At 42.1% G+C, this 20,791-nt stretch overlaps 1 protein-coding gene across 1 annotated transcript in view; it reads right to left on the reverse strand.

Moving 5' to 3' along the window:
* Positions 1-20,791, reverse strand: part of rasef (RAS and EF-hand domain containing) — a 41,247-nt gene that overhangs the window by 13,408 nt on the left and 7,048 nt on the right. Inside the window, exons 2-9 of the mRNA XM_052109066.1 lie at positions 19,818-19,964; positions 17,072-17,162; positions 13,624-13,719; positions 10,807-10,884; positions 9,679-9,794; positions 9,155-9,223; positions 4,990-5,071; positions 4,704-4,774 (exon numbers count right to left, since the gene is read on the reverse strand). Of these exons, the coding sequence (XP_051965026.1) occupies positions 4,704-4,774; positions 4,990-5,071; positions 9,155-9,223; positions 9,679-9,794; positions 10,807-10,884; positions 13,624-13,719; positions 17,072-17,162; positions 19,818-19,964 (750 nt within the window). The remainder of the gene's footprint in view (positions 1-4,703; positions 4,775-4,989; positions 5,072-9,154; positions 9,224-9,678; positions 9,795-10,806; positions 10,885-13,623; positions 13,720-17,071; positions 17,163-19,817; positions 19,965-20,791) is intronic.

The following is a 20,791-nucleotide window of genomic DNA, read 5'->3' on the forward strand; positions in this document are numbered from 1 at the left end:
TACTCTTTCTGCAAGCTGTTTTGGACTGTTTATTTCCCTGGGTTTTTGATGCAGTGCCTGTTCATTGGATTATTGTCTCAGCTTGTCGTTTGGATGGTTTCTGCCCTGTCTGCTGCCTAATTGGATAATTGACCCATTGCTTGTTACTGTTTACATGATTATGGAGTACTCTAATTTCAATAAAGCACTTGGTTCCTCACTCTTCTGATTTGAGACAATCATAACATTGATGCAAATTTTCAGATTCGACTCTGATTTAAATTTGATTTGATTCAATTCTATTACAATTCATATAGGTACATTTCAGTTATAAAGTTAATTTAGCTTCCATACATTATGAAAGAAATTCTCTCATAGCTAATACAGTTGTGAAGAGTAGCTGCTGAGAGGAGACGGGAGACGCTGGGTCTAAGTGCAGGCTTTTAATGAAGATGATGATAGCAATACAAATAAACGTGAACTCAGGAAACAACAAACAAGAATTTAACTCATGTAGTAACAAACAAGAACTGACCAAGAGGGAACAAAACTAGAGGGTATTTATACAAGCAGAAGTAAATGAGGGAATGGAGCACAGGTGAGGATGATGGGGAACAGATGGCTGTGATGAAGGCAGTGCACCATGGGAAATGTAGTTAATGGGAAAAACAGAGGGCAGAAGAAAAAAATAAATCAAATCAAAATAAGAGTCCTTGGAAACATAACGGTGACACACTGTGACATACCCCCCTTGAAGAGGGCAGGAAGATGCGGATCCAGGGAATGATCAGGAGGTTCAGGGGGACTTGGTGGATGATCAGGTGGCTGGGGAGGAGTCTGGGGATGATCAGGAGGCCTGGGAAGCAGCCACAGGGCAGGGTTAGGATTGAGAGGTCTGGGAGGAGGCCGCAGAGCGGGGACAGGGTCATGAGGCCTGGGAGGTGGCCACAGAACAGGGTCAGGTGGCCTGGACGAAGGAGCTGGAGACTTAGAGGGCAGATCTAGAGTGGGGACTTGAGATCCCGATTGCGGAGCTGGAGATAGGTCCTGAGATGGAGCAGGTGGAGCTGTTGGAGGAGGAGTCTCTGCGGGTGAGGGCGGAGCACAGGGAGGCTAGAAGAATGCGAGCAGAGCCATGGAAGGTGGTGCCATGAGAGGCTCGAGGGACAGAGCCATGGAAGGTGGAGTATATGTATAATGATTACTAGTTATCTAGTCTCCATTTTGTTTATAATGAACACAGGGTGAGCAGTATTTTGTAACTTTGATGTTTATATTAATGAATACTTGTGTAGGTGCTGTAACACGTGTCTAGATGAAGACTATGATCATCTTCAGATGATGGAGGATCTGCACAGACAGAGCTGTGATTCTCTGGCTCTTGCCCTCTGTGACTCCATGCACAGACACAGTTGTGAGGAGGAAAGTCTGCCCGAGAGCTGTGTGGACAGCGGCATGTTGACTCTATGCTCAAATAATTTCTACGAATACGAGCATGAAAGAATTTCCTGTCCAAGTCCTGTGCAAGTGGTGAACCACAGCACCACTGTGTCTGGAGACACTTCGGACACAGAGGTATGATGTCATCCAAACATGTCCCGTACACTACCAAACTCACCAATAAAATGCAAAAATGAAAGTTCTCTCATCATTTACTCACCCTCTTGCCATCATAGAGCTGTAGGGAGGGAGGTCTCTGGTGGAGCTGAAGGATCGTAGAGCCGAGGTGTAGCTGGAGGATCTGAGAGCCAAGGCATAGCCAGAGGATTGTTGAGTCAAGGTGGATCCAGGTGACCGATGGACCATGGTGGAGCTGGAGGGGCTTGGGACCCCAGTGATGCCGATAGGCTGACGGACCACAGTGGAGACGAGGGGACATAGAGCCGAGGTGATGATGAGGGAACGGAGGGCCAAGGCAAAGTTGGAGGGTCGAGAGATCCCCTTGTCTGGGAAGTCACCATGGCCGATGGTCGAGCTGGTGACTTGAGGGGAACTGGCTGAGCAGAAGGAGGAGGAGGAGCTAATGTCCTGGATGGAGGCAACGGAGTAGAAGTGGCCATAAATGGACAGAACCAGTGAGTCTATGATGGTGGACTGAACCAGCAGAGGAGGAAGGGTAAACAGGGTGGGCACACAGGCGGGAATCAACTCCATGCCTAGCAACCGCTTGGACGGTTGTGGCTACATGGGTGGGTGCTGGCTCGTTTGCCATGGCAGGCTTGGAAGAAGGAGCTGTGGTAGGCTTGGACGAAGGAGCCGTGGAAGGCTGAGGGGGTGTTTACTGTGGGAGGTGATCCAATGTCCCATCAGCCTTACCAACAGTGAAAGGGGAGCAACAAAGTTGCAGATCCACCTCCACGTAGTCACACAATGTCCAGTGAGGATCCGGCGGAGGCATCTGTGCCTGTAGTGCACTATTTAGACCGACCCTGAAGAAAATCACCAGAGCACGGTCATCATAGTGCACCACGTTAGCCAGTTCTAAAAACTCACGGACGTGATCCTCAACTGGACGGTCACCTTGCTTGAGCAGATAAATTCTGACAGCCGCTAGATCCATGTTAGGTCAGTTCTTCTGTAAAGAGTAGTTGCTGAGATGAGATGGAAGACGCTGGATCTAAGTGCAGGCTTTTAATGAAGATGATGATGATAGTAATACAAATAAACATGAACTCAGGAAACAACAAACAAGAACTGAACACGGGTAGCAACAAATAAGAATTGACCAAGAGGGTATTTATACAAGCAGGAGTAAATGGAGAACAGGTGAGGATGATGCCAACAGATGGCTATGATGAGGGCAGTGCACCATGGGAAATGTAGTTAATGGGAAAAACAGAGGGCAGAAGATAAAAACTATATCAAAATAAGAGACCTTGGAAACATAACGGTGACACACTGTGACAGCGGTTAATTATAAAGGGTATCTTCTTACTAGGAATTAGGTCTATTTTTTGTAACATGTTTACAAGCAAAATCTGTACTATTCACAAGTATTTACATTGATATGTAGAACACATGCTAAAAACCGGTACTGTCTCTAAGAATAGCATCAGTTCAGCAAGCGTGTCACAGAAGTGCTGAGCCCATATTAACGAGAGAGAACTCGAATGGCTTCTTTACCACATTTGTGCTATGTGTGATTAGATTTAAATCTTACATTTTTTTTCATTTTTAGTTTATTTTATTTAAAAAAAAATTATGTTTTTTTTATTTTTTATCAACTACTGATCGACTGTAAAGAACAAAAGGCTATAAAAGTGACACCATTCAGTGACAAATGTATTGTGTGGATCTTTGATCACACATCACACGGAGTCGTCAAACCAAACCTTTACTATTAACACGAAGTATAAGGATCTCGATGATGAATTTCTTTGTCACTATATACTACTTTATCACTGATGAGTGAAATCTGACCATTTCTAATTACATAATTTTTTTTATTGCATAGTGTGAAATTTGGCCACATATACAAGTGATTTACTCACATTAATCATTCTTTGGATTTAAGAATAGATAAAGAGATTAATATCAAATGAAGATCACGATGCATTGGAAAATCAATATTAACCTGCCACACTATACACACCACAGATCTTTTAACACATTTAACAATATTGTTTGCCTGTACAATCCTCATTAATGACATACTGTATAAAAACACAACTTCAGCTTTAAAGGAATAGTTCACCCTAAATTGAAAATGTGATTATTATTATTATACTTTCATTTTCCATACAATATATACAGCCATGCTCAAAATAGGACAAAAGGCACCATCAAAGTAGATTTCTGAAGCCATACGTTAGCTTTGAGTGAGGAACAGATGGAAATGTAAGATGTTTTTCACAGACAATCTTCCCCTCTACCTAAATGATGTAATCTCAATAATGTCCCGGATAAATTTTCTGTTCCTTGCACAAAGATATTTTAGAAGACTTAGAATACAGTGCACACGTCTTATGACTACTTATATGGGGTTTTAATGGTGCTTTTTTTTGTCCTTTTTGGAGTTTGGTTTTGGAGATTTGACTATAAATCACCATCCACACCTTCAAATAACAACTCCAGTTGTTAAATTCATGTCTTAAGAAATTATATTATAGAACTTTCAAGGATGTAACAGATCATTATTTAAGTAACTTCTACTCCCTTCCCAGTAAGTGGCAATATACTGTACATGAAGAAAACAACCAAAAACTAAAGATGAACTCTTGGGCGAGAAGAGCGCTTATGAGGGCTATTTGAAGGTGGACATTTAATGGACATGGTAAAAAAAAAGAAAAAGGACTTCATTATACAGGACAACCACACCCATCACATTGCTTCTGAAGATATGGATTTAACCACTGGAGTCATATGTATTACTTTTATGCTGCATTTATATGCTTTTTGAGCTTCAAAGGTCTGGTCATCATTCACTTGATTATATGGACCTACAGAGTTGAGACATTTTTCTAAAAATCTTAATTTGTGTTCTGTAGAAGAAAGAAAGTCATACACGAGGTGAAAGTCATACACGAGGATGCATGAGGGTGAGTAAATGATGAGAGAATTTTCATTTTTGGGTGAATTATTCCTTTATGGCATAATTTTGTGTTTCATGGAAAAAAAGAAAATCATAAAGAGTTGGAATAACATGAAAAGTAAATGGTAACACAATTTTAATTTTTAGTGAACAATTCCTTTAAAAGTTAATGATAACATGATACATGTCTTACCGATCAAAATAAGGGGAACTCAAGCTCTTTCTCCTGTTCATGTAAACCCCAGTTGAGAGCCCAGTAACACGCTGCAAGAGAATACATTTAGGTCTCTTCTAATGGACTAATAAGCAGAAGTGTCAATACATTTATCTCCAACTCTAATCCTGGTCTCCTAAAAACATACACAGCCAACTAAGTATTAGTCTGCACCTTAAACGTTGCTTGCAGATAGCTTAATCCATCTACCAACAACATTTACAAGGAAATGTGTCGACACACAGGGGGCTATAGAATTGCTCACCGAAGTCTGTCTTTTACCCTGACTGCTCTCTAGCGCTGCACGTAGACCGTCATTACTGTCATGGAGCTTTCTGTTTGCTGCCCTGGGTAAACAGAAGAGAACATAACAGATATAACACAACAATAATTCAAGAAAAACTACAAAAGCATAAAACTACTAAGTATTACAGACTTCTGCAAACACCTCTTGACTTTTCTACCTAATTTGGCTCTGGTACAAAAAGTATTCAGCCCAAATTCATAATTTTACGATAATTCTGTGTTTCCAAAAATTAAATTAAAGCACTAATAATCAAAATTTTAAAATGAATTCAAGAATTAAATGTTAAACATATTTGGATCATGCAACCTAGTCTTATAGAAAGAATGTTAGTTTTAGTGCCACGTTCAAAGTTTCACCGAGTTTCCTTTTTGAAATTAACACTTGAGGCGCTACAACAACTGTGTGTTTTATTCACTTTCGCACAAATCATGAGTATAACGGCTGATTATGACTTTATGAACACTTATTTTTTGCTCTATATCTCACACTGATATGTTATGATATCAAAACACTTTTGGTCTAATGCATAATTTAATAAAATTATACATTTGAATGCTTGTATTACAGACTCACCAAAATTTTCACACTTATTCCAATGCGATAGTTCGCATTGGAATAGTTCGCCTGATTTGGACTCGGGAGACCATGGTTTGAACCCAAACAAGCACGCAAACTGACACGTGAGACAAGTGTCAGAGCGACACAAGAGTGGTTGCTTCAGGAAATGTGGTTTTCATTTTTCATTTTGGTTTTGGACACTATCGGTTAGGTTTAGGGTAGGGATGTCTGTTTTGATCACCTCTCATTTGATTTAAGAACACTATTGGTTGGTTTATGTTTAAGTTTAAGGAAGAACGTTTAACTCATTAAAACCTCCATCTAATATTTACCTTTAAAACCTTGTCTGATTACAACACCATTTCACTCACTTTTGGCACCCCCCACTGGACATTTCAGAGGGAAACCGCAGCAAAACGTGTACAATTTTGTTTTGCAAAATTGTTGCCACATTAAAGTAATCTTTACTGTGGCAACAGTAGGAGAGCTGGCTCTCAATCACTCATTCGGGTTTTGCACTAAAGTGCCGAGACAGGGTCCCTGTCTACTAGTGGGTAGTACAGCGTTGTGGCGGCAAGAGGGACACGACATCTTATTCCCCCATCAGGGAACGGAGGTTACAACAGTAACCAAGATGTTCCCTATCTGTAACTCACTTGACGTTGTGTTGATGTAGTGACACTACAAAATGCCACAACTAGCTGAAATGTGTTACGTGGACTGCAGGTGCAGATGCAAGCACTCGGTCTGCACGTAGCCTCCCCCAACACCCCAAGCACGTCGCATAGTTTTCTCCTCAAAGAGTGAAATATTTTTACCAAATGTATTCACGTGGGGGAAGGTGTTCTTTCCCAGGAGGAAATGACACTGTGGAGACCACATCCTGCCCAAAGGGGAGGTTAACATGTGGCAAATACATCACATGGGCTTCCCAGCTACACATGGAAGAGGTGCCGTGGTAGGTCCTACCCGGATGGGAGGAGCTCTACAAATGCGGTGACCGGTGGCAAAGGGAGCTCTGCCCAAGTGAGACGCAGATCTACCAACAGGGAAACCGTACCATGGAAAATATATCACAGGGTAACCACAGGTAACCAGCACATGTGGAGCACCTACCCCAGTACAGGGCATCCTAGCACAAGTACTGGGCCCGGCTACACATTCCTCCACTGAATTCGCCATCCGCAGGGCTAGGGAGGCAAGACATCCAAGGTCCACCGCTCGTCTTCCCCTCCCGGAGGGTACGCAAGTGGTACACCCGGCCAGCTGCCCCGGATACTTACCTGCTCGTACCTGATAACACACAGGATGAAACTGGCTCAACCCGGAAATTATAAAATCTTGCACAGGTCTCAAGTTTTGTTCAGCCCGCCGCCCTGAAGATGTTTGCTAGAGAGGTGCCAATGCAATGGCATCCATGATCCAGTGGGCAAGCCTCTGTTTGGAGACAGCATTCTGTTTCCGCTGTCTACCAAAGCAGACAAAGAGCTGCTCAGAGCATCTAAAGCTCCACGTGCGATCCAAATAGATGTGCAAAGCATGCACTGGACACAGCAACGATAAGGCTTGGTCTGCGACCAGGGCAGCGCTTGCAGGCTCACCACCTGATCCCTAAAAGGGGTTGTGGGAACCTTGGGCACATAGCCCGGTCAAGGTTACAAGACCACGTGAGAGTACTCCGGACCGAACTCCAGGCAGGTGTCGCTGACACAGAACGCCTGCAGGTCCCCAAACCTCTTGATGGACGTGAGTGCAATCAGGAGGGCAGCCTTCAATGAGACCACCTTTAGCTCAACTGACTCTAGGGGCTCAAACGGGGCTCTCCACAGGCCCAGGAGGACCGCAGAGAGATCCCACGAGGGAAAGAGGATTCAGCCTCCTGCCACGTCTCAGGAACCTGATGGTCAGGTCGTACTTCCCCAGGGACTTACCGTCCACCGTGTCATGGTGCGCCACTAGGTGTAAGGGGCCAGCCACCCCTACAGCCTCTCCTGCAGGAAGGAGAGCACTGACCCGACTGCACATCTCTGGGGGTTTTCCACAACCACCTTATCTACACAGGAATCTCTGTGTACCACCTGGCCTCCCCACCATCAAGGGTAGTGAGAGGGGACAAACCCAGAATTCGGCTCCAGACAGTAAAAGGTGCCCTCCACGACTTTATGAGTTGAACAATTGGACCAGGGGAGGGTGCGGCCGTGAATGGCACTTCGAACCCATGAACCAATCAGCAAGCTGCGAGGGCTCAGGGAAGGGTGGAGGGTTCCACTCCAGCCCAACACTCACGGCAGCCCGGGCAAACATGGTGGTCAGCTCCACTTTGGCCTCAGACTGGGCAACCACACACGAAGGTGGAAGCCCAGTCGAGTCATTTTCCGACTGTGAAGACCTGCTCTCCGTTGCTGCGATCGAGAGCTCATCCTGCTCACGAGCTCCAAAAGAGACATTAAACTAGCACTGAGGTGAGCTGCCTGTCTTATCCCAGTACTGGACAAGGGCAAACGTATGTACCCATATGTCCGTGGGAGTGTCATGCAAATTTCACTCGCCAATTCCCATTGGCCTTTTCTCAAAGATCAGAGGTGTTTGGGGCTCTCAAGAGCAACCCCTAGTGTCACTACATCGACAAAACATTGAGTGAGTGACAGATAGGGAACACTCTTTAATTGCTGCCAAGTAATATGAGCAAAGTACTAGCTCTTTGATTAATTTACTCTGTGTTAAATTTATCATCTTTGAAAGAGGAAAAATAATTATTACACAGTTCATTTCACATTTTGCAGCAGTTTCGAGGGGAAATGTCCACTGAGTGGCACTAAAAGCAAGTGAAATTGTAATATTGTGTGTGTGTGTTCTTGTATGTCTTTTATTTTGAAAAGTTTAGTTCCAATATCCCTAGTCATGTGATTCCTGTTTCCCTCCATGTTCAATTGTCTTGTTTTCATTGGTTTATTGTCTTGTTACTCATTATCAGTTCTAGTTTGTCATTGATTTTAGTTTATTAGTCTTGTTATCTTGTTTATAGTTCTGTCTGTTCATTGGTTCTCTTGTTATCCATGTCTGTGTATTTAAGCCCTCATGTTTTCCATTGTCAAGTATTGAATGTGAATGTAACTTTGTTGTTTTGTTCATGCCAAGTCAAGTCAAGTCTAGTTTATGTCAAGTCCAGTTTTAGTTCAAGTCAAGTTCATGTTAATGTTTAGTTCACGTTTATAAGTTAGGATTTTAGTTTTCACGTTTGGTTAATAAACTGCACTTGGTTTCTCACTATGTCATCGTCTTACAACGTTACAGAAATATTCTACCAAACAGAATAGGTTAAGGTTAATGCTTTACCTCCTTACCATAGCTACCCGAGCTACGTACAAATAATTTAGCAAAAATGTAGGTTGTGAATTTCATCTCAGAACAAAGGAAGCTGGAATTAATAAACATAATGCAAAACAAATGAAGTGGTGAATACTTTGCGAAGGCACTGTACATTTGATGTGTGCATGGAGAGTTTCTAGTGGTACTACAGTGTCGTTTGTTGAAGTGTCTTCTTGTGTTGTGCAGGTTAACTCACTGAAGCACCTCGATCTGTCTCTCCAGGTTCTCTCTCTCTTCAGAGAAGCATTTCATCAGAGCTTCATCTCTGTACAAACACAATCAACAAGTGTGTTGTTATTGTTACAGCTTTATCTTTTATAGCTGATATTTCTAGACTTGTCAGTAGTGGATCCTGGCATAGGTGATATAGGTAGCCGCCTAGGGCGTCAATTCTCTCAGGGGCAGCACGCCAGAGTACCTCTCTCGCACAAAGTTTGCAAGATTGCGATGGGAGAAAGGTGCCCCGAGTTGTACCTTACAGGCTACTCAGCCTTAAAGGCTATATGGTTAGGATTATGGATTTTCATAATGCATTCTTACATTCTGAACAAACATAAGAGAACCATGATCAACAGTATAGGTACACCATGACACAAGATTGCCTCAGTGGTTTTGAGAAAATTAGTATCATCCATGTGATTGCTGGGCAGATACAGTATGACAAAGTCACTGATGATGTTGCATCAAACACACAAACACACAGAAACAAAGAAAGAGTACCGTTCAAAGTTGATGCTTTGGTCTGTGAGATCACTCTTGAGAGAGTCCAGATCACTCTGCAGGAATGCAACATTTGTGTGGGACTCTAACAGCTCTTGCTTCAACTTTTGGTTTTGCTGAAAGGACATAAGAATATATATATATATTAGGGCTGTCAATTTAAGCATTAATTCAGTGCGATTAATTTGACAAAAAAATAACGCGTTAAAAAATGTAAGCAATTATTCGCACCATAATAAGGAAGATTCCTGAGAAATGCAAGCTTGTAGTACCACCTGTTTACAGTAAGTGAAATTTCAGCTGTATGAGCAACGCACGGTTTATACAGTGAAGAAAACAACCCACAACACAGACTTGCGTTACGTTCTTGTGTTCAAAACACTTGAAGGAGCGCAAATGCGAACTAAGGGATCTCAAGATGTGTTTAAAGATTGAGTATTAAACTATATTTAACTTGAAACAGTGAACTAAACATTTTATGTTTATGATGCAACGCACCCGAGATGCTACACAAGCATGTCTGACCCAGGTGTAGATTGATGGGCTCTTAAACAAGCCCTCATAATAAATCTCCAACTGATTGACAAATTCACTTGTGAAATGGATTACTGTGAACTGTATGCCAATGATTGACTTATGATTAATCAATTAATATGGTAGTAAACAATACATTGTATTCTAAAGCCACTTTTTGTTTTGTCTTATCAATGATTAACTCTTCTGCTACAAGAACGTCATGCATTTTAAATATCTGAATATTTTAAATATCTGAATATTTTTTATTATATATATATATATATATATATATATATATATATATATATAAAAATAAAAAATGTATATTTCACACACAATTTTTTTTAATATTTCAAGATAACTATGTATAATTATATATTGATATAAATAAGTATAATCTTTATATATTGAATTATTGTTATATAAGGGGCTTTCTCAGCAAATACTTGTATATGCGATTAATTAATCGAGACACCATGTAATTAATTTGATTAAAACTGTTTTAATCGATTGACAGCCCTAATATATATATATACATACATATACACACAGTATATCTATCTATCTAACAAACTTATTGATGGTCTATTCAAACTTTAATGAGAATCATACCAGCGTCAGGTCGTTGTTCTTTCGTTTCAGTGCTGAGGTTTCATCTTTAAGGCTGGTGCTCCTATTTTGGTCCTCATTCTAAGACAAATGTCATGGTTATTGTCATAACCTCCATTCCCTGATGGAGGGCACGAGAAGTTGTGTCGATGTAGTGACACTAGGGGTCGCTCGAGAGACCTGAACACCTCTCATTCTTTGAGAAAAGGCCAATTAATTTTCACCACAGGGGAGGGGAAAGGCGCTATACGCAAGCGATACACCCGGCCAGCTGCTCCATATTACCAAACTCTACCTGTTCGTATCTGACAAAACACGGGACGAAAACGGCTCAACACAGAGATTGTAAAATCTTGCAACGGTGTTGGTATAGCCCAGCCTACTGCTCTGCAGATGTCTACTAGAGAGGTGCCACTGACCAGTTCCCACGAGGATGCCACACTCCTAGTAGAGTGTGCTCGTATTCCCAAAGGGGCGGGCACTGCCTGAGCCTGGTATGCCAGAGCAATGGCATCCACTATCCAGTGGGCAAGCCTTTGTTTGGAGACAGCATTCTCTTTCTGCTGTCTGCCAAAGCAGATGAAGAGCTGCTCAGAGCGTCTAAACCTCTGCATGAGATCCAAATATGTAAGCAAAGCAAGCACCGGACACAGCAAAGACAGGGCTGTGTCTACCTCCTCCCGGGACAGCGCTTGCAGTCTCACCACCTGATCCCTGAAGAGGGTCGTGGGAACCTTGGGCACATAGCCCGGCCGGGGCCTCCGGATGACATCTCTAGGCAAGTGTTGCTGACAGAAAATGCTTGCAGGTCCCCAACCCTCTTGATGGAGGTGAGCGCAATCAGGAGGGCTGTCTTCAAGGTGAGGGCTTTCGGCTTGACTGACTCTAGCGGCTCAAAGGGGGCTCCCCAAAGCCCCAGGAGGACAGCGAAGAGATCCTTTGAGGGTAAGAGGCATGGCCTTGGAGGATTCAGCCTCGGGTGCTTTCCTAAGGGCTTACTGTCCACTGCGTCATGGTGGGTCGCTCTAGCGGCTGCATATACCTTCAAGGTGGAGGGGGACAGCTGCCCTTCAACCCTCTCCTGCTGGAAGGAAAGCACTGACCCAACTGCGCATTTCTGGGTGTCTTCGGCTCGGGAATAACACCAAATCGTGAACTAATGCCACTTCAGGGCATAAAGCTGCTTGGTTTAGGGAGCTCCGGCTTGAGTGACGGTGTCTACGACTGCTGGTGGTTGGCCACTTAGATCTTCTGTGTTCCATCCAAGGGCCAGACTTAGAGGCTCCAGAGGTCTGGGCATGGATGCTAGATGGTGCCCCCTACTTTACAAAGAAGGTTCTTCCTCAGGGGAATCTGCCAGGGAGGTGCTGTCGCGAGGAGCTGAGGTCCGAGAACCATGTCTGAATGGGCCAATATGGGGCCACGAGGGTGAAGCTCCAGGCGGGGGGTACGTGGACCCTGCTGCGCGTGCTCAGGACCCTTGCTGCACATGCTCGGGACCCTTGCTGCGCATGCTTTGTGTCTTGTCACCATGACAACGGCGGTCATAAATCCCAAATATGTGACCCAAGGAGTGAGGAAACAGCTCTCTTTTTGACAATGTGGGTACCGCAGCCTGTTAGGGGTGCGGTGAACACAAGAGAAAAGGAATAAAGGATTTACCTCCCGGCCCTCCAGCGGGGGATGGAGTGGTCTGGATACCAGGTCTGGAGCGGATGTCTCACTCCCTGGGTCATCCATCTCAGGGGCGCTTAGGACCCTTCCGGTGAGTGCAGCTCCAGCATCACGTCATGATTAGGACTACCCACGTGCAGTTCTTTGAATTCCTTGGCCTGGTGTACCTGCAGAATGGCCATGTCATGCAGGGCGGAGTCGACCTGTCCAGCGGCACTGTAGGCTTTGATCACCAGCGACGACGTAGTCCTACAGGCTCTGGAGAGGAGCGCCAGTAGATCCTGCCAGGTGGCGCCGTTTTACGGGAACAGGTGCATCGCAACCACCTTATCTACCTAAGGGACTTCCGTGTACCCGTGGACCGCCCCGCCGTCGAGGGTAATGAGAGCGGACGAACCCGGAAGTCTGTTTCAGGCAGCGAAAGTATTCCTCCATGACCTTGTCAGTTTGTTGTTCACCTCGTGGAAGAAAGGGACCGGGGAGGGGGGCATGGCCGTGAAAGGCCCCCGAACCCAGGAACCAATCATCAAGCTGCGAGCGCTCAGGGGAGGGTGGAGGGTTCCTTGTCAGCATCCGACATCGCCAGTGCACTCTCCGATGCAGCGATACAAAGAATCATCCTGCTCACAGGCCCCGAAAGAGATGTCATGCTGGCCATGAGGCAGGCTGGTCTCATTTCAGAACCGGACAGGAGCAAATGAGTATACTGGGGAATGGGATGTCCGCTGGGAATTACCCATTGAACATCCATTGAACTCCCGAAATCGCCTCCAGCGCCAGCTGGACCGGCCTCATACCCGTGGGTAGAAGGTGCAGCGAGGGAGCAGCTAGAGTGGCTTTCCCCTGGAAGAAGGAAAGCCACAACCGCAATGTTGCCATGGTCATATTCTCGCAATGAGAACATGAACCATCAACAAATTCCGTTCGCCAATTATCATTGGCCTTTTCTCAAAGAATGGGAAGTGTTCGGGGCTCTCAAGAGCGACCCCTAGTATCACTACATCGACACAATGTCGAATGAGTGACAGAAGAGGAACAAAAACAAATCCTATCTAAATATTGTCATTTAATTAAACTAAAACTATTCAGCAAAAGAGAACTTTATTAGTCTGTTATTAGGAGAACTTAGTAAGGGTTACTAGTCACCATCTGCAGGATCTGTATTTTCTGCTGAAGTTCACAGATCTGAGACTCATACTGGTGTTTCATGCTGCTCAGAGCTGCATCAGCTTTTTTAGACTCCTGGAGGAGAAAAAAATAAAAATAACTAAGGACTAAAAATGGCATTACTTAAATTACATCTATTACACTTAATTTTTTGGTAAATTTTATGACATTTTTAAAAGAAAATAAGGACTTAAATGATAAAAAACATAATAAATAAATATGTTGTAAAAACAAAACAAATATATATATATATATATATATATATATATATATATATATATATATATATATATATATATATATATTTATGTTGTAAGTTTTACAACATATATATATACACAGTCAGGTCCATAAATATTGGGACATCGACACAATTCTAATCTTTTTGGCTCTATACACCACCACAATGGATTTGAAATGAAACTAACAAGATGTGCACACTTTCAGCTTTAATTTGAGGGTATTTACATCCAAATCAGGTGAACGGTGTAGGAATTACAACAGTTTGTATATGTGCCTCCCACTTTTAAAGGGACCAAAAGTAATGGGACAGATTAACAATCATAAATCAAACTTTCACTTTTTAATACTTGGTTGCAAATCCTTTGCAGTCTATTACAGCCTGAAGTCTGGAACGCATAGACATCACCAGACGCTGGGTTTCATCTCTGGTGATGCTCTGCCAGGCCTCTACTGCAACTGTCTTCAGTTCCTGCTTGTTCTTGGGGCATTTTGCCTTCAGTTTTGTCTTCAGTAAGTGAAATGCATGCTCAATCGGATTCAGGTCAGGTGATTGACTTGGCCATTGCATAACACTCCACTTCTTTCCCTTAAAAAACTCTTTGGTTGCTTTCGCAGTATGCTTCGGGTCATTGTCCATCTGTACTATGAAGCGCCGTCCAATGAGTTCTGAAGCATTTGGCTGAATATGAGCAGATAATATTGCCCGAAACACTTCAGAATTCATCCTGTTGCTTTTGTCAGCAGTCACATCATCAATAAATACAAGAGAACCAGTTCCATTGGCAGCCATACATGCCCACGCCATGACACTACCACCACCATGCTTCACTGATGAGGTGGTATGCTTTGGATCATGAGCAGTTCCTTTCCTTCTCCATACTTTTCTCTTCCCATCACTGATCTTTGTCTCATCTGATCTTTGTCTCATCTGTCCATAGGATGTTGTTTTTTAGATCTAATCTAATCTGGCCTTCCCATTTTTGAGGCTCACCAATGGTGTACATATTGTGGTGAACCCTCTGTATTCACTCTGGTGAAGTCTTCTCTTGATTGTTGACTTTGACACACATCCACCTACCTCCTGGAGAGTGGTCTTGATCTGGCCAACTGTTGTGAAGGGTGTTTTCTTCACCAGGGAAAGAATTCTTCGGTCATCCACCACAGTTGTTTTCCGTGGTCTTCCGGGTGTTTTGGTGTTGCTGAGCTCACCGGTGCGTTCTTTCTTTTTAAGAATGTTCCAAACAGTTGATTTGGCCACACCTAATGTTTTTGCTATCTCTCTGATGGGTTTGTTTTGATTTTTCAGCCTAATGATGGCTTGCTTCACTGATAGTGACAGCTCTTTGGATCTCATATTGAGAGTTGACAGCAACAGATTCCAAATGCAAATAGCACACTTGAAATGAACTCTGGACCTTTTATCTGCTCCTTGTAAATGGGATAATGAGGGAATAACACACACCTGGCCATGGAACAGCTGAGCAGCCAATTGTCCCATTACATTTGGTCCCTTGAAAAGTGGGAGGCACATTTACAAACTGTTGTAATTCCTACACCGTTCACCTGATTTGTATGTATCCATCCATCCATCCATCCATCTTCAACCGCTTATCCGAAGTCGGGTCAATTGTGTTGATTTGGATGTAAATACCCTCAAATTAAAGCTGAAAGTCTGCAGTTAAAGCACATCTTGTTCGTTTCATTTCAAATCCATTTTGGTGGTGTATAGAGAAAATGAATATAAGGACTAAATGAATATAAGGACTAAAACATGCATTGGGTAAAATGTTTGTATAAATATAAAATGTGCATTTATTAAATTTAAAATTATAAAATTACAATTAATGTAAAAATCCAAATTGTCCATGGAAAAGAAAATTAATTCATGGAGAATAATGACTGCATAAATGCAAACAAGAGTAACCATCATAAAGGGGTTTTAATCTAAAAGATTCCACACAAAAGATTCAAAATATTTTTAGAAGACATGAAACTGATATGTAATAAGGAAAGGTAAGTTTTCAGAGTGTTAATAGGTGTAAATTCTAACTTTTCAGAGGAACTTGAACAGGCGCAGTTGAGCAAACAGTGAATTCGGCTCGAGTTACATAATGAGATAAGTGGTCAACATGGGTTTAAGATAAAGAACAGGGTTAGGAACAAGAGAAAACACAAGACTGCAGAAGACTGTCAGTTCTAAAATGTGACATCATGTTAAAATTACGCCTTGAATACAATCCAAAACACTCACATGATTTCATGGCAAACCAATTCATCAAGCATTGTCTATCAACTACAACCTTGTCCATAGGCATAATACAAAAACAACAACTGAAATTCCTAAATACATTCAATTAGAATATTCATAATTAATTACAGTGATGGTGAAACATACACATCAGAACATTTCTGCATTTTAGAAGCAAAGATTCAATATTTCATAAAAAAAAGCAAAGGAAATACAATCCCTTGCTACAAATCATACTTTGCAAATATAAAAGGATGGAAAATGTGCATTTACAATATGAATGCACCGTTCATGATGTGCCATTGTTTTGATAACATAAAGGTTCATATTAAAAGTGGACATTTATATTAAAAAAAGGACTTAATTTATATTAAAAAAGGACACACAAAAGGATTTGTGTGCTTTTTGGAGTTCTTTTCAAAGTTCTGGCCATTCACATTATAAAGACCGACAAAGATGAGATAAAACTTAATTTGTGTTCAGCAGAAGAAAGAAAGTCTTCATGGTGAGTAAATGATAAGAGAATTTTCATTTTTGGGAGAACTAATGATGGATGGACTTATCAAGAGAACATTATCATGTGTGTGATGCTGTCATAGCATCCAATCAGAAAATATATGTTTAATTAACAGTTGGGCAGCGTTTTGGACAGATGGAATTTCACAATGGGCGGGGCTACACAGCATGGTACAAAGAAGAAGAAAAAAACGTATACACTGAAACAATATAAACCAGCTAGTTCTGGTCCTCTTATTTGATTGGACAAGTGGCTTTTAAAAGCACTAAAACTATTTCCTTTTTTATGATCCCGCTTGTCCATATTTCCTACATAAAAAACAACTATTTTTGTTGGTGGAGATAACTAAACAAAATAGCAGGCCACTGTATATGAAATGTCAATTACTCTATATTGCTGTTGTGTGTTTGTCTCCCCACCTGTAGACGTGCGTTTCTCTCTGTGGTGTGGATGCGGTAATCCATCTCTTCTTCCATCTCACTCAACTGTATAGCTGATTGATCCTGAGATCTGAGCAAAGACCAAACACCATAACATCACATCACTCATCACATACACAGCAACAGTGCTCTATTCCAAAATAAAAGTTTTAATTAGTACCAGAAAGCATTTTACAGCCTGACTGTGAAGAATAACATTTGCAAGTTCTACTAAGAACATTTATTCTAAGAGAAACCCACTGAAAATCAAATTACATCAAAACATGCCATCCAATTTCCCTTAACTCTTTCCCCGCCAAACACGGAATTTTCGGGTATCCGTGTTTTAGGTGGTATACGGTAAGGAAGACCCGCACGCACGTTTTGAAAGAGTACGCAACTCTTTGATCAAAGAAACAGACTGCGATCGTCTCAAACGTGAAGTGGAACACCATACTAATACTAAAGCACTTGTTTGATAAAAATGCCTTTTTCTCAGCTTTTTGTCCGAAATGTTGTTTTTGACAAAACCTACCTCTGTTCAAGTGGCAATAAAAAAAGAACAAATGAAGATAAAATAAAATCGTTTGCCTAAAAGCAGAGGCTCAGATCTTTATTGTGATATATAGCATCTTCATATATTCATGGAAGAAAATATTCTGCGGGCCATTAAAGTTTAGCGAAAATCGTCAAAAACCCTGGCGGTGGCTGGCAACTTTTTTTAAAAACGCTGGCAGGGAAAGAGTTAAAGAAATATATGTTACTTATTTGGCTCAAGAAAACTGGATTAGGAATTGCAGGTGGAAGTAAAGGTGACTTGATTGTAAGTTTATTAAAAATTAAGCTAAAGTCAACCAATTTGATTTATCTGAGATAGCGATTAGTATATACAGTATAATGTTATTCTACTACGAATGCAAAACTGAGACAAACAATGACTGCAAGCCGATGATGACTGCTTTCAAAGATTGTATTGCAGCTTTGATGTTGCATAGAAGTCACGGTACATTATCAACTCTTTTGCCACATATAACACACAGGTGATTATTTTAGTAAATGCGGCTTTATTTGTGACTTTATTTCTCACAGTTGATAAAACAAGATAACATTTCTTGTTATTAGGCTGGTGTTTGGGGCATTACAGGACCATAATCCATTTAAGTTGAGGTACCTTTATTTCAACTTCTGTCACTCACTCGACGTTGTATCGATGTAGTGACACTAGGGGTCTCTCATGAGAGCCTCGGTTACCTCTATCTTTGAGAAAAGGCCAATGAGAATTGCCGAACAGAATTTGCATGCCCCTCTCCCAGATACAAGGGTATAAAAAGAGGGAAGCATCAGACAGATTTTTTCTTCGGTGCCGAGCGGTTGTGTTTCAGCGAGCTGAGTAAATTCCACTGCTGTTCCACTCACCTCTAAAGATCAAACACTGTTGGAAATATGGCGCATTTCAGTGGCTTTTCTCTTCTTTTCTCTACGGGACTACACCAGAGTGCTTCGACAGCCCTCTAAAAGAGTATATATATATATATATATTTCTCTAAAAGAGTAAACACATTGACGTTGAACGTCTTTTTAATGACGCACCTTTTTTAAGATGGCATTCCATCTTTGTGTCATTCCTGGATACGGTCGTTACCTCTCTGCTTCTGACGGCCATGGGCACTGCCTCTCGTGTCTGGGCAGTGATCACACAGAGGCAGCTTTTGTGGACGGCTCATGTTCTCACTGCGAGAACGGTCGTGGCCACTCTAGCCGCTCCACGTGTCGCACCTTCTACCTACGGGTATAGGGCTGGCGTGACTGATGCTGGAGGCGATTTTAGGAATTTAACGGACACGGTTTCGCCGGGTAAATCCCTGTGGACCACCCGTTCCCCAGCATGCTCGTTTGCCCCAGTCCAGTTCCAAGATGAGACTGGCTCACCTTACGGCCAGTCTGATGTCTCTTTCAGAGACAGTTTCGCAGCTGCATCGGAGAGTGTCTTGGCGGACTCCGACACTGAGGTCTCAACTGGGCTAGCGCCATCGGCTCTGTGTTTGCTGTGTTTGTAGAGCTCCTCCCTGTCGAGGCAGGACCTACCACCGCGCCACTTCCATATGTGGCCAGTAAGCCCATGTGACGTATTTGCCACATGTTAACCTCCATTGCTGGGCAGGATGTGGTCTCCGCTGGGTCTTCTCCCCTGAAAGAATAGGATTGGAAAAGAACGCATCAACAGCTCACGTAACATGGTTCAATATTGTGGCATTTTTAGATAGGGACCCCTAGTGTCACTACATCGACACAACATCGAATGAGTGACAGAAGGGGAACGTCTTGGGTACTGTCATAACCGTTCCCTGATGGAGGTAATGAGACGTTGTGTCCTTCTTGCCACAATACTGTACTAAGCCGCTGAAATGGCCGGGACCTTAGTCTCGGCTCCTCGGCTCAAAACCTGTCTGAACAGATGCACGTTTCCTCCTTTTACACCTGTATGTCTAGGGGACGGGCATGCAAATTCTGTTCGCCAATTCGCATTGGCCTTTTCTCAAAGATAGAGGTAACCGAGGCTCTCAAGAGAGACCCCTAGAGTCCCTACATCGACACAATGTCTCGTTCCCTCCAGCAGGGAACAGAGGTTACGAAAGTAGCTGAGACGTTTTAACCCTGCAGATTCCAACTCCCAGTTTCTGTGCCCTTGTACTGAAAATCAGATATAGAGAACACAGTGGGCACAAGAGTATGTGAGTGTATGCACCTTTTTACAACAAGTGCTAAATGTTCCATCTCTGTGTTCAGTATTCGGATCTCTTTGATGAAACTGAAAAGAACTTGTTCATACTGAGGCACCATTCTGGGCTCCATCAGACTGATGTTCTGGTACAGAGTTGATGCCTGGTCAACCCTACATGGAACAAACCCACAAAAAAAAAAACACACAAGACAATCCGTTAAAAAGAAGACTGTTAAAGGATCACAATTACATGTAATTCTTCTTTAATAATTATTGATAAATTGCCACAGTAAACTCATTACATTTTGTTTCATTGGCCCCATTGCGAATGTACAAAATACACTAATGTACACCCATAAAATTAGCACTGGGAAGGACTAAACAGGGTTTAGCAAGCAGAATTGTGTGTTTGATTTTTTATTTGATTTAAAAAAATATATATTTTAGACAATTTATCAAATAGAGTCTATCACAAGACACAACCTGGAAAAGATGGTGCCAGGTTGTCAATCAAGTCGAGTCATTTTATTTGTATAGCACTTTTCACAACACACATCAGCTTTACAGAAAATAATTAATTAACAGAAAATTAAACTGTAATATCAATAAAGTCTTAGAGTCATCATTGTGTAGTTTGATTAAATATGATTGTAAATTGTGTATAAAAATAAATAATTAAATAATTATTGTTTTTAGAAACCCTGTGAGCAAGCCGAAGGGAAAGAAACACAAAACTCCATAAGATGTTGATTAATGGAGAAAAATAACCTTGGGAGAATCCAGACTCACTGTGGGGGCCAGTTCCCCTCTGGCTAAACAGCATGAATTTAATGCCAATATTACTTATTTATGTGCAGTGCAAGTCAAAGATGTTGACTAATGTCTTTGAAGTTCATCCTGGATTAACTGCAGAAGTTCAAATAGATGCAATTGTCCTTTGTTAAATTGGCTGATGAAGGGTTTTTTTGGCAATTAATTGATAGTCTATGTATTCCACT

The sequence above is a fragment of the Xyrauchen texanus genome, chromosome 37 (assembly GCF_025860055.1).
Source record: "Xyrauchen texanus isolate HMW12.3.18 chromosome 37, RBS_HiC_50CHRs, whole genome shotgun sequence".
Taxonomy (NCBI): Eukaryota; Metazoa; Chordata; class Actinopteri; order Cypriniformes; family Catostomidae; genus Xyrauchen; species Xyrauchen texanus.